This window comes from Acomys minous, assembly GCF_964271855.1.
Source record: "Acomys minous genome assembly, chromosome: 1".
NCBI lineage: Eukaryota > Metazoa > Chordata > Mammalia > Rodentia > Muridae > Acomys > Acomys minous.
In genome coordinates, this window is record NC_140483.1 from 36,894,121 (window position 1) to 36,906,999 (window position 12,879).

A 12,879-nucleotide genomic window follows, 5' to 3' on the forward strand; every position below is an offset into this window, starting at 1 on the left:
TGGTTAGGAATCCTGAACTCCCTTAACAGTATGAAACCCTTCTATGTATACACTTGCATGCCCACTTATACACAGGGTTTTTGTTTTTGTTTTTGTTTTTTTTAATGATTTCCTGGCTACATTATAATTTTGGAAATTCCAAATCTGTTCATGGCATTATATAACTTCATGTGCAGGCCAACCACCTGTACAGAACTATGCTTTTTACTACTGTTCCAGAAGAGATGGTCTTTGGAGCTTACATTGTATTGAATGATGGTGTCAGAAATGACCCTGGTAAAAAGGAGACCTTTAGAGTCAACATTTTAAATAAAATTATTCCTTCAGAGGCAAAGTCAAAAGATGAGAAATGAGGCATTGTCTTTAGTTTTAGTATATAACATAAAAAAAATTTTTAAAGGAGTTAGATGCTGTAGTTTTTGCTTTCTAACCAGATTTTGGTATTCATTTTTACTTAACATTGCATGTCTTGATAAATTTTTGTATTTCCATAGTGATGCATGGTAGGTGACCCCTAGACCTTGCTGGAAATGATGAACTATTTGATGACTTTGGAGTTTACTACCATCCCTTTTAGGCTCTGATTGTTTGCTATGAATCATTTTCATTAGGAACAACATGAGTCTAGTGAGATGGCTCACTTTTGCAATCCTAGCCATATGGGAAGCTGTGGCAAAGTGCATGTTGGTTTGAGATCAGCTTGGTCCATAAAGGACCTGTTTAAAAAAAAAAAAGAAAGAAAGAAGGGAAGACAAGGAACAAAGGAAGGTGTTTATTGTAGCCACTCTATCCAAACAATGCTGAAGAATTAATACTTGATCACTTTAATTGAAAGGCACAACAGCAGCGTCATGAAAGAGATTTGGCCTTATTGAAACTAAAAGCTGAACAGGAAGCTCTGGAGTGCCAGAGACAGTTAGAAGAAACCCGGAACAAAACAGTTCAGGTAATCTAAAACTTTATATTGAGAAATTTCACTGTAAAACTCATTAAACATATAAGAGTAAAAGACAATGTTGAGTACTTTATGTGTGATAATTACATGACATTTGAGTTATGTAGCAACCTTTGAAATAGTCAAGACTCGTTCCCAATTTAGCAGCCAAAGTGCATAGTAGTTCATCATCCATAGGCCCACCAGCTGTGAAATCCAGGTTATAGTCAAGTGTATGTTTCATCAAGTATTTGCTCCCTGATTAAAACTAAGTTGCACAGAAGGAAGACTAAACCCTAAACGTTTAACCCATTTTATTTATAGGTCCACACAGAATCATTACAGCAGGTGGTTAAATCACAAAGAGAAGTGACTGAAGTCCTCCAGGAAACAACTTGTAAAATAGCAGCTCAGCAAACAGAGACTGCTCGCCTCACTACAGATGCAGCTCGGCAGATCTGTGAGGTGAGAGCCACTAGCGCCCTTTGCTCTTACTTCTTTTCGGTCATTCTGAGTAACTTAAATCTAGCTAGTAATGGGTGTCGAACATTTAAAAGATGCATACTTTGACAGTGAATTTCAGCAAAGCCCCCGTTAAAATTGCCTCATTTTATTTATTTAGCTACTTATTTGTTTGTGTGTGGGTTTGCTTGAGAGTGTGTCTGAGGAGCTATTTTGCAAACCCAATTCAGTGATCTTTCCAGGGCCTTGTGCTCCTTTTCAGGCCGCCTCTGACACTACTTTTTAAAGTCTACTTTTGCTGTATTGTGTGTTCTCATTTAGATGGCAGAACTGACTCGAACACACATCTCAGATGCCATCAATGCTTCTGGAATTCCCCTAGCCACACTGTATGACCACAAACGGCAGCATCTTCCAGAATTTATGAAACAGCTAAGGACCAAAGCTGAAACAGATAAGTAAGTATTCAGCCATTCAGAAATATGTAATGAGGTACCTTTTATGTCTAGAGAATACAATTTTGGGCATGCAGTCCAGTGGGATAAGGAACATTTAGCAAATATTCAGTTAAGTGAATTTAAACTTAGGTAAATTTATGTAAACCTAGGTAAGTGTTATAAAAGAAACATGTTTCAGAGGTACGTAATGCTGGAATTTAAACAGGGAGGGCAGGAGGGCAGAGAAGGTGGTAAAGGCCTGTAATGGCTGTAGTAGATGAGGAATAAGTGATGTGAAGGAGGCAGGTGGTACGCAGATTAAAGACATTGAAGGAAAAAGGAACACAACATGTTTGTTTGTTTGTTTTGAGACAGGGTTTCTCTGTGTAACCTTGGCTGTCCTGGACTCACTTTGTAGAGCAGTCTGGCCTTGAGCTTATAGAGATCCACGTGCCTCTGCCTCCTGGAGTGCTGTGATTACAAGTGTGTGCCACCTCGCTTGGCAGAAACACAACATATTTAATGGGAAATAAAACAGAAAAGGCCAGTATAACTGGAAGAAGAGAGCAAAGAGGAAAATGGGATGGGATGATCAGGATAGGACCTTGCAGATGTTAGAATTTTTTTTTTACTTTACTCTAGAAACAATGAAAAGTCATTTAAAAAGTTTTTAAGACAGGGTATTACTTTGTATCCCTGGCTGGCCTGGAGCTCACTATGTAGACTGGGCTGGCCTCAAACTCAAAGAGACCTGTGTACTCCTGCCTCCCAAGTGCTGGGATTAAATAAAGGTGTATATCACTGTGCCCAGTCATTGTGTGTGTGGTGGGGGGCGGGGTGGTTTCTTTGGGGAGAGCAAAGTTTTTTTCAGGGTCTCACACTGGAAGTCATTCTCTCCTGGAACATCCTGTGCAGTGGGCCATGCTGCCTTGAACTTGTGGCAGTCCTCTGGTTTTGTCCTCCCAAGTGCTGAGATTACAAGCATGAGTGGTCACTCCCAGCTTTGTGGGTTCTTGCAATTTTGTTTTTGTTTTTTTTTCTGAGACTGGGAACTCACTCTGTTGATCAGTCCTTGAACTCAGAGATTTGCCTGCCTCTGCCTCCCCTGGAATTAAAGGTGTGCGCCACCACCACCTGGTTTGTAACTGTCTCTAATTCATAGATTTTTCTTCCTATTTATTGGGACTAGGAGTGAATAGAGAAGGTATTCTTATGTTATATGTCTTTTTCTTTGTTTGAATGCTAAAATACTTTCTAATTCAAGATTTTATCTCTTGAAGTATTTAAAATCTTTATCCTACTGGAGACTCAGTTGTTTTTATCTTGTTTTTAGGATTGGTCAGTCTGTTTCACTCTCCCAGAGTAAAGAAGGTGCTCTGGACACAAAGCGTCAGAAGTACTCCCCTTCATACGATAGTTATTCTGAGTCATCAAGATATAAGAGTCATGATCGAAGGTGAGGGAAGTTTCCATCAGTATAGTGTGGTGAACTCTGATAAATGCTTTAAACATTACTTTTCCTTAATATTGTTTCTATAAATTGAATGATGTCTTGCCTTCAAAGTGCTGGCCTTCTCTTTAATTAGCTAATGTACAGAATATTTGTCTATGTAACAATGCTGCTAGTACTCCTTGAGTGTAGTAATCCAAATGTTGTATAAGTTGTTTGTTCTTCTACATGTAACGTTTGAGCAACCTTCAAGTCAGGTAGTAGCATGAGTAGATTAGGGCAGGAAACTAAACTCCTAGAGGCTTTCAGTGTTCAACTAAGAGGCTAGAGAGGCGGCTCAGTGGGTGAGAGTACTTGCCACACAGTCATGATGAGTGGAGTTTTGACGCCCGCACACACATCATAACCTCTGCTCTCCTTGTCTGTGTGTCTTCACACTCACGAAACACTTTTACATACACATGCTTGTACACACACACACACACACACACACACACACACACACACACACACGTAATGACGTAGTAAGGATTTAAGCCTTGATGTATCTGGCTCTAAAGCCTGGGTTTATTGCACATTTTCATACTGATATTCTTGTTTCTTTACTTTTTCACCTTTTCTTCCCCCTCTCCAAATGTTTCCTTTTTTCTTTCTCGTCTTTGTCTCTGTTCCCCTACCCCTCTCTTCTTTTTCTTTCGCCTTTGAGATTATGGTCTGACTGTGTTGCTCTTGAGTAGCTACAATTGAGATTACAAGCGTGTAGCCAGGTGCGGTGGCTCACACCTTTAATCCCAGCACCCAGAGGCAGGTGGATCTCTGTGAGGTCGAGGCCAGCCTAGTCTACAGTGCTAGTCCAGGACAGCCAGGGCTACACAGAGAAACCACGTCTCAAAAAACAAAACAAAACAAACAAAGAAAAAAACAAGCATGTGTCGCTATGAATGGCCTTATTCATATCTGTTGATGTTAACCATATATACCAATATTATAAATAGTATTGAATAATTTGTCAGCTACTGGCACAATATTAAAGTTTGTATTTCTTAGTTATGGTTCAGTCTTAAGTAGATTTTACAGGCTCCTTTCCAGCATTTCTAGCGGAAGAATAACCACATCGTTAAGTATAATAAAGCCTCAAAAGTAATGTATGATAGGCACAGCAGGTATTGATTACTTATTATGTCTAAACTATGTGTTGTGTTTCCTTTTTAACCTAACTGTGCTGCCATCAGTGGCAGTTCACTTAGGCCATTGGGTTACTACAGTGGATTGTTAGTAGCTTTCTTATTCAACAGAGTGATAATTTTTCTAAAGTTTGCACCCAGTTCAGCTATCCACGCTTATTTTCCCAGGCCGTTTTAGACTTTTTGTGACTATTTTTTTAAAAGATTTTATTTATTTATTTTATGTATATGAGTGCTCTATCTGCATGTACACCTATCCACCGGAAGAAGGCTTTAGAAGGGATAGATGGCTGTGAGCCACCATGTGGTTGCTGGGAATTGAACTCAGGACCTTTGGAAGAGCAGACGGTGCTCTTAACCACTGAGCCATCTCTCCAGTCCCCATCTTGTGACTATTTTAATGTCACATGTTTTTAGGGCTCATCTATATTATATTATGTATCACTACTGTATTTATATCGTCAAATCATATTCTAGTACATGCATATATTACGTTTTATCTGTCAGCTTATAGCCATTTCAGTTGTTTCTGCTTTGAGGGTATCGTGAATAATTCTGCTGTGAACATTAATGTTCAGGTTTTTGTGTGGATATATGTTGTCATGTTTTATGAGTATATATTTAGGAATTACTGGACCATGGGATAAATGTTTTTGTTTTGTTTTGAAAGACAAACTTTTTCAAGAATTGCCATACTTACCCACCAGGAATGTAAAGTTTTCTCACATCCTTATGAATACTAGGTACTGTCTTTTGATTGTAGTTCTCCAGGTGGGAGCGATATGCACTTGTATCTCCCAAATTCACCATTGGTAATGGCAGAATTTTAAGGAAAGACAAAAATTAAGTGCAAGTGAAATAAATACAAGAAACATAGCTCTGAGGGTAGGAAGAAAAGTAATGAAGACTAGAACCATGGAATAAAAAAAAAAACAGCTTTTATTTGATTTTGATATTTAATTTTGATACTTTAGGGTTTTAGAAAAGTATCAGGAGTAATACAAAGTTCTTAAAGATCTTTTGTTCAGAGTACTTAACTGCTGATATTTTGTTACCTTATTTATTTGTTTTATTTTATTTAAATCAAATAGAGCTTTTAAGAAGGTACAGGAGCTGTAGATGACCTGGTCAGGCTTGCCTGACATGTCCAAGGCTCTGGGCTCCATCCCTAGCACCACAGAAAAGCAAGTATGGAGGCTCATGCTATAGTCCCAGCACTTGGGACGTAGTCAGGAGGACCAGGAGTTCAAGGTCACCCATGGCTACATACCAAGTTTAAGGGCAGCCTGGGCTACAGGAGAGCTTATTTTTAAAAAGAGAAAAGATTAGCACTCCCTCGTGTCTTTACAGAGGAGAAAAAGCAACTTAAGAATTTAAATTAGAAGTTTAGACAGCTTATCAAGAACAGTCCCAGTGCACAATCAGTGCTGAATCAGGGTTAGTGAAAGAAATGGAAGTAGTAAGCAAAAGCCTCCCTTTAGCCCAGAAACTTTGCTGTGAAATGAAATAGGGGAGTGATAACCTATGAATAGTGGTTGTCTGTTATATTTTAAGAAAAACATCCTATTTTGATCTTTCCAAAATGCATTTTATAGTATGTCTGTCTGCCTTCAATTTATGCCTTGACAAAGGCACAATCTTTGGGTCAAATAATTTTACTTTGAAGTTATGATCCCTAATTTCTTTTTTTTATGTTTTTTCCATAATATCTATATAAACAGAAGTAGTAGTGGTAGCAGCCGTCAAGAAAGCCCTTCAGTTCCATCTTGTAAGGAAAATGAGAAGAAATTTCATGGTGAAAAGATGGAGAGTTCAGTCGATGAACAGCTTCAGACGGCTGCAGATGATTCTTTACGAAGTGATAGTATTCCGTCTCTTCCTGATGAGAAAGGTAACTTCCTTGTACACATGTGTAAAACTGAAGGGATAGCTAGACAGCTTTGAAACAAAGTGGCAAGTGAGGCCACTACACTCACACATCTACTCATTTGCTTTTTTGTTGGTGCTGGAATCTGAACTCAGAGCCTTATACATGCTAAGCAAGTGCTTTGTTGAGGACCTATATTCTCCAGTCTTATAATTTTATCTAGAAAATAGTAGCTAAGAGTCATAAACTTACTTGCACATATAACTTTAGAGTTTTGTTTTGTTTTTAACCAAAATGTTGTTTCTCTTTACTGTTTATACTAACTTGAAGAATGAACCATTAAGAAGAATGAACCAAACCTTGAAGGTTTAGAAAATTCTTAGCCAATCCCTATTGATTTATTTTTAACATTTTATGTGTGTGAGTGTTTTGCCTGTATGTATCTCTGTGTACCACATGTGTGCTTGGTGCTGGCACAGACCCACAATGGGCCTGGAGCTGGGACTATAGGTGGTTTTGAACCACTGTGTGGTGCTGAGAGTCAAGCCTGATCCATGTCTCCAGCCCTGCCAGTCCGTGTCATAGGCAGGAAGCAAGTATACTCTGGAGAGAATACCAGTGGTATGACTGGACTCAAAAAGATTAGCTGTGCATTTGATCAGCTTTTGTAACAGAAGCCAAAAATAGAGATGTGGTTACCAGCAGAAACAGGCAGGATAAAATAAAGAACAGGCTTCTAGAATTCTGTGAGGTGGCATCTCTAAATATGCCTTATTCTTTGAAAAGGAGAAGAATGATTTCTGGGCAATTAGCAGATCAGTAAGGCTGCCACTGTCAATTTAGGCCAAAGTGCCAAGCTGTTTTACCCACCTGTCCCTATCAATTAGAACTTACAAGTTTAAAAAAAAAAAAGTGAGCATCATCCAGACTATTTTTACATCTATTTTTAATTGTTATAGAGTTGAGTGGCTGAAACATTTTCACTTAGTAGTGTTTTACATCCTGGATTATATGAACAATTCCCACATAAATGGAACTAGAAAAACTACCAATTCTTTTAAGTCTTGTTTTTCTACTTGCAATCTCAGTCAGGATTATTTTGACCCTGTGGGGGCAAAAAATTAATGTCCAGAGCTACCAATAACAGGAAGAAAAGAGAAGAAAATTTTTTTTTGCTGTTTTTGAGAATGAAATGTTTCCTGGCATGGTAGGTGCTTAAGCATGTTCTCCACATGCCGTTTATCTACATGCTAGTTAGTCTTTTGCCATAATTGTTACATGTTTTTCATGGATGATAAACATGTTCATGTGAGGTTTTTGTTGTTGTTGTTTGTTTTTTAGTTTTGGTTCTCTGAGACAGGGTTTCTCTGCGTAGCCCTGGCTGGAACTCACTCTGTAGTCCAGACTGGCCTCCACCTTTCTCTGCCTCCCAAGTGCTGGGATTAAAGGTATGTGCCACTACTTACTGCCTGACCAGGCTCATGTTTTTAAAAAGGCCAGCCCTGCAGCTTTGACTTCCTTCTCATGAGTGAGTGCTTTTTTAAATGAGAAGATGTATCGTTTTGAAGTCAGAACAGTTTTTCATTGGATCCTGGAAGAGGACTCTTAAGTTCAGCAAGCTTCTGATAGCATCTCATTTCATAGAGTGCCCCAGTTCCTGCCCCATAATCACGAGGCTTCCCTGCCTTTCCAGTAGAGGCCTCACTCTTCTGAGTAGCTTTTGGCTGCTTGGTTCCTAGTGTTTTACCAGTTGTCAGTTTGTGGGCAGTTTGCTCTGTGAGAGTGGATCTCAGTGAACTCTGAGTGGTGCAGGTGTCAGAAAGACAACGGCAGTATTTCTGTGGTAATAAACACAACTTGTCATTCTTAGGAGTTAGACCACCTGCCTGCTAACACATGCGAATAGGGGCACTGGCTAGAAGGTGACCTGTCATCCTGATCATTTCAGAGAGCAGAACATGGAGACAGCTCTTTCTAGAGTTTAAGATGTAGTGGGATTTGCCATGTAGGTCTTGAACTTGCTTGATAACTGCTACCCATTTCTTTCCATTTGTCTGATTTGGATGGGAGTGTCCTTTTTTGTTTGTTTGTTTTGTTTTGTTTTGTTTTGTTTTAATCCAGCATTTGGTTTTGAAATCCGTAGTTTTTTTGGTCTTACAGGCTCCCAACATAATAGGATTTTGTGTGGACTCATACTTGGAGTTTCACCCACATTTAATATTTGGATGAGGCTTTGAACTTGGAGTTGATTCTGGGATAGGATAAGATTTGGAGGGTATTTGGAACCAATTGGATGAGGTAACTGGTTATGAGAAGGGAATGAATTATGTTATGTTTAGGGGAGACTGGACATGTCTCCCCTAAAATTCCTATGTCAAGTTGTTGATAAGGATGCAGAACACTGGAACTTGTATTCATTACTGGAGAGAATAAAAAATTGAGCAGTTACTTTATAGAAGGGTTTGGTAGTGTCTTGGTTGTATAACCACCTGGTAGACTAATGTCTAGATACTTGCCAAGTGATTTTAAAACCTGTGTTCATACAAAATCCCTTTACACTATTATTCATAGCAGCACTTTTCATTATTGTTGAAAACTGGAGGTAACCAAGATGTCAAGAGAACAAATAAAAAGTTATTCCATATAAGTGACTACTATTTAGCTACCAAAGGCAGCAAGATCAGCTCCTACAACATCATGGGTACATTTTAAATGAGTTTTACTGAAGAAAGAAGCAAGTCCCAAAGTTCTGGGCCATATTGTTTCATTTATATAACAAAAAGGCAGAAACAGAAGAGTGGAGAACAGATTGATGATATTGTGGCTGTTGGGTGAAAAAATAGTTAAACTATGAAGGAGGATGTATATGGCAACTTTTAGGGTAAAGGAACAGTTATGTATGGTATTTGTATTTTCTTTTCTTTTTTTTAAATTAATTTATTCTTGTCACATCTCAATGGTTATCCCATCCCTTGTATCCTCCCATTCTTCCCTCCCTCCCATTTTCCCCTTATTCCCCTCCCCTATGACTGTGCCTGAGGGGGATTACCTCCCCCTGGTATTTGTATTTTCTATATGGTGCTATACATTTCTCAAAATGCTGAAATTGTGTATCATAAAGATAATGTTAGCGTATGTGAACTAAACATTGACATATGAAACCTATTAGTCAGGGTTTAGACGATCCCCAAATGCAGTACAGCTTGTGACTAATGCATTTAATTATGTTACATGTAAAGTGGCAACAGAAAGGGATGGGGGATGTGTTAGGTCTCTCTAGAAAAACAGAGTCAAATGTGTATAGAATTGTAAGAGAGGACTGATTAGAATTCTTACTCTGGAGAGCTTCACAGTAGCTGTCTGAGGGCCAGAGAGTGGAGGAAGCCTAAGAGCACAAGGTCCCGATGACACAGCTTTTGTATGCAGTGAAGGCAAGTCTGTACTCAAAAGCAAATGAGCCAGAGTCTGCAAGAAAAATGCAACAGCTCCAGAAAGTCCACTGCAGCTCAAGCCTCCCTCTTCCACTTCCTTGTTATAATGTAGCCCCTAGTTTATTCAGTGATGACTGCCATGTTCAAGGCAAGTAGTCCTCAGTTTGCTGACCCACATGCTAGTCATCCCTGGAGTTACCCTCCCCTACACACCCAGAAGTGTACTTTAAACAGTTTCAGTCAAGTCAAATTGACAGTCACATTGTATGTGGGGTAGGGTGGGGTAGGGAGTGAGGGGTCTAAGAAACTTCAGGAAATTGTGTTTTGAGTACAAAATTTAAGTCTAATGCAAATGGAACAGCATATAAACCTGGACACTGTTGGCAATTTTGTTTCTCACAGTGATACAAGTTAATAGTTATATTAATTAGGGTTAAACAAATCAATGTATTGGGTAATTTATCAGTATTTGAGAGGAGATAAGAATAGATTCTGGTACTGAATTGGAATCAGAAACATCAGTATGGATTAGTGCTTAGCATGTCCAGATGGATACAGTAGCAATTGTGCATGTGTGTGTGCACACATACATAGATGAGTATACATGCATATTACTACCATGCAATGAGCAAGTGCGGAAGCAGTGATACCCCAGTGTGTGCACTGTGGTCTGTAGATATTATTCTCCACCCAAAGAAACTGGAGTTCCTTGTAGAAATGAGTGAGCCAAAGATTGCAGTGCAAAATACATGCTGAGTTCAGAGCATCTTGTGATACCACAAAGTAAGGAGCACTCAGTAGACAAGAGGTTGAGAGTGTGTCAGGCACATAGTAACCAACCTAGAAGACATGCCGTAGCCTCTCCCCCGCCCCGCCCCCTTTTCTTTCTTTCTTTTTTTCTTTTGGACACAGGATTTCACTTTGTATTCCTGGCTGACTTGGAACTCACTATGTAGATCAGGCTAGCCTCTAACTCACAGAGATCCACTTAATGCATGTACCACCATGTTCATCCTGTTTCTAGTTTTCGTTTTTGTTATTTATTTATTTATTTATGATGTATACAGTGCTCTGCTGGCATATACACCTGCAAGCCAGAAGAAGGCATCCGATCGCATTATAGATGGTGGTGAGCCACCATGTGGTTGCTGGAAGAATAGTGCTCTAAACCTCTGAGCCATCTCTCCAGCCCCCTGTTTTTAGTTTTTTGTTTTTTTGTTTTTTTTGTTTTTTTTTCTTTCTGTTTTTAGTTTTTAATTAAGCATGGAATGAATTTCTTTTTTGAAAATTTTGTTTTTAGTTTAAGTAGAATTATATCACTCTCTCCTTTTCCTCCCTCCAGTTCTTCCTAGTTACCCTCCCTCGGACCCCTCGTGCTCTCCCACTCTCAAGTTGATGGCCTCTTTTCTTTTGATTATATTTGTTATATATACACATATGTATGTGTGTGTACAAATAAAATAAACATATACATGCATATATATGTGTAACCATTTTGTTGTTTGTGTGTTTATGGTTTCAAGACTGACCAGTGTGTTGAACAACCAGTAATGGTGCTCATCTCTGGGCAGTCAACAGTTGCTTGTAGTTTTTGTCGAGGGGTAGAGGCCATGAAACTTTGCCACTTCCACATCAACATGTCCATTAATATTGTTGTTGTGCTGGTCTTGTCATGCAGCCATTTCCAGGAACAACTGTTTGATGGCAGACTTGACAGTATTTTAGCTTTTACGATCTTTCCATCCCCTTTTCCATGTGTCCTGAGCCATTGGTGTAGGAATGGTGATTAATGCAGGTTTATCTTTTGGCGCTCAGCTCCCCACACTCAGTTTACCCCTGCATTGGGTCCAGTTGTGGTTTTTTGTGATGGTCTCCATTTGCTGTAAAGCGTGGTAGTACATTTACCTGTGGTGTAAGGATACGATTTAGACTGTGATAGGAATTATGCTGGTCTAGAAAATGGTGGTACTAGATTCTTTTCTAAGGTTCATAACCTCATTAATTCCAGAAACTTTGCTAGGTTTCCAGTAGCAGGCATGACTTCTCTCCTGTTGAGTGGCTCTCAAGTCCAGGTAGACAGCTGAGTGCCACTCATTCCACACTTGTGCATATCTTGCTGTGCTGTGTCATGGGCATAGGTGTTGAGCTGGGGAGGACTTTTAGTTGCTCCTTTCCTTGGCAGCTTGCATAGTATTTTCTGGAACCATGAAACATAAACCACAGGAAAGAAGTTTTCAGGTCAGATGCAGCTTTAGTCATTCACATTGGATGTCCTAAGTTTGTGTGCCTTCAGCAATAGGATAATATAACTCTTATCTCTCTGTTAATAGTGTTAAACTTTTACAAACTTTTTTTTCCTCTTATCATTTCCTTTGAGGAACATCTAGTCATAAATGTTTGTATAATAGTGCTTCCTAACTGATCTATAATTGCTCTTTAAATATTAAATATATTAATCTTTTAACATATTTCTTATTCTAGCATTTCTAGGTATTTTTAGAGAGGTTTTATTTGTTTGTTTTGTTTTGTTTTCCTTGTCTGTAAGATCATTGACTTTTCCCTCTTAATTGCTAGGTACGGTTCTGAGAATTTATATAGAGTTGCCTCAGTAAGAGGCAAAGGGGGTTCTGTTTAAACATACTGAGGAGATTATACTGATAAGGTATGGGGCTTGGGTGGTAGCTTAGTTGGAACTGTGCTTGCCTAGCACACACTAACCTAAACTAGGTGTGATGGCATAGCGTGGCATACACCTATGATCCCAGCGCCAGGCAGGTAGAAATGGGAAGATCAGGAGTTAAAGGCTTGGGCTATGTGAGTCCCTGGGTCACACTCTTTCTCCTCCCAGCCCCACAAAAGAATTATTATAATTCTCTCCCTTCTATTAGACTCAACTTCTATTGCAACAGAATACTCCCTGAAATTTGATGAATCTATGACAGAAGATGAAATAGAAGAAAAGTCATTTCGATCTTTACTTCCTTCTGAGAGTCATCGCAGATTTAACATGGAAAAGAAGAGAAGTCATCATGATGACTCAGATGAAGACACTTCCCCAGACAAGACTGCCTTGTCTTCTGCCAAGGTATGTTTTTGCTTAGGAGGTAAATTGTT

General features: G+C 39.1%; 1 protein-coding gene across 8 annotated transcripts in view; it reads left to right on the top strand.

Moving 5' to 3' along the window:
* Positions 1–12,879, top strand: part of CEP350 (centrosomal protein 350) — a 136,780-nt gene that overhangs the window by 74,332 nt on the left and 49,569 nt on the right. For all 8 annotated transcript variants that reach the window (XM_084772197.1, XM_084772202.1, XM_084772199.1 and 5 more), the window contains 6 exons: positions 836–946; positions 1,259–1,399; positions 1,718–1,854; positions 3,167–3,289; positions 6,189–6,358; positions 12,654–12,850. In XM_084772197.1, the coding sequence (XP_084628323.1) occupies positions 836–946; positions 1,259–1,399; positions 1,718–1,854; positions 3,167–3,289; positions 6,189–6,358; positions 12,654–12,850 (879 nt within the window). The remainder of the gene's footprint in view (positions 1–835; positions 947–1,258; positions 1,400–1,717; positions 1,855–3,166; positions 3,290–6,188; positions 6,359–12,653; positions 12,851–12,879) is intronic.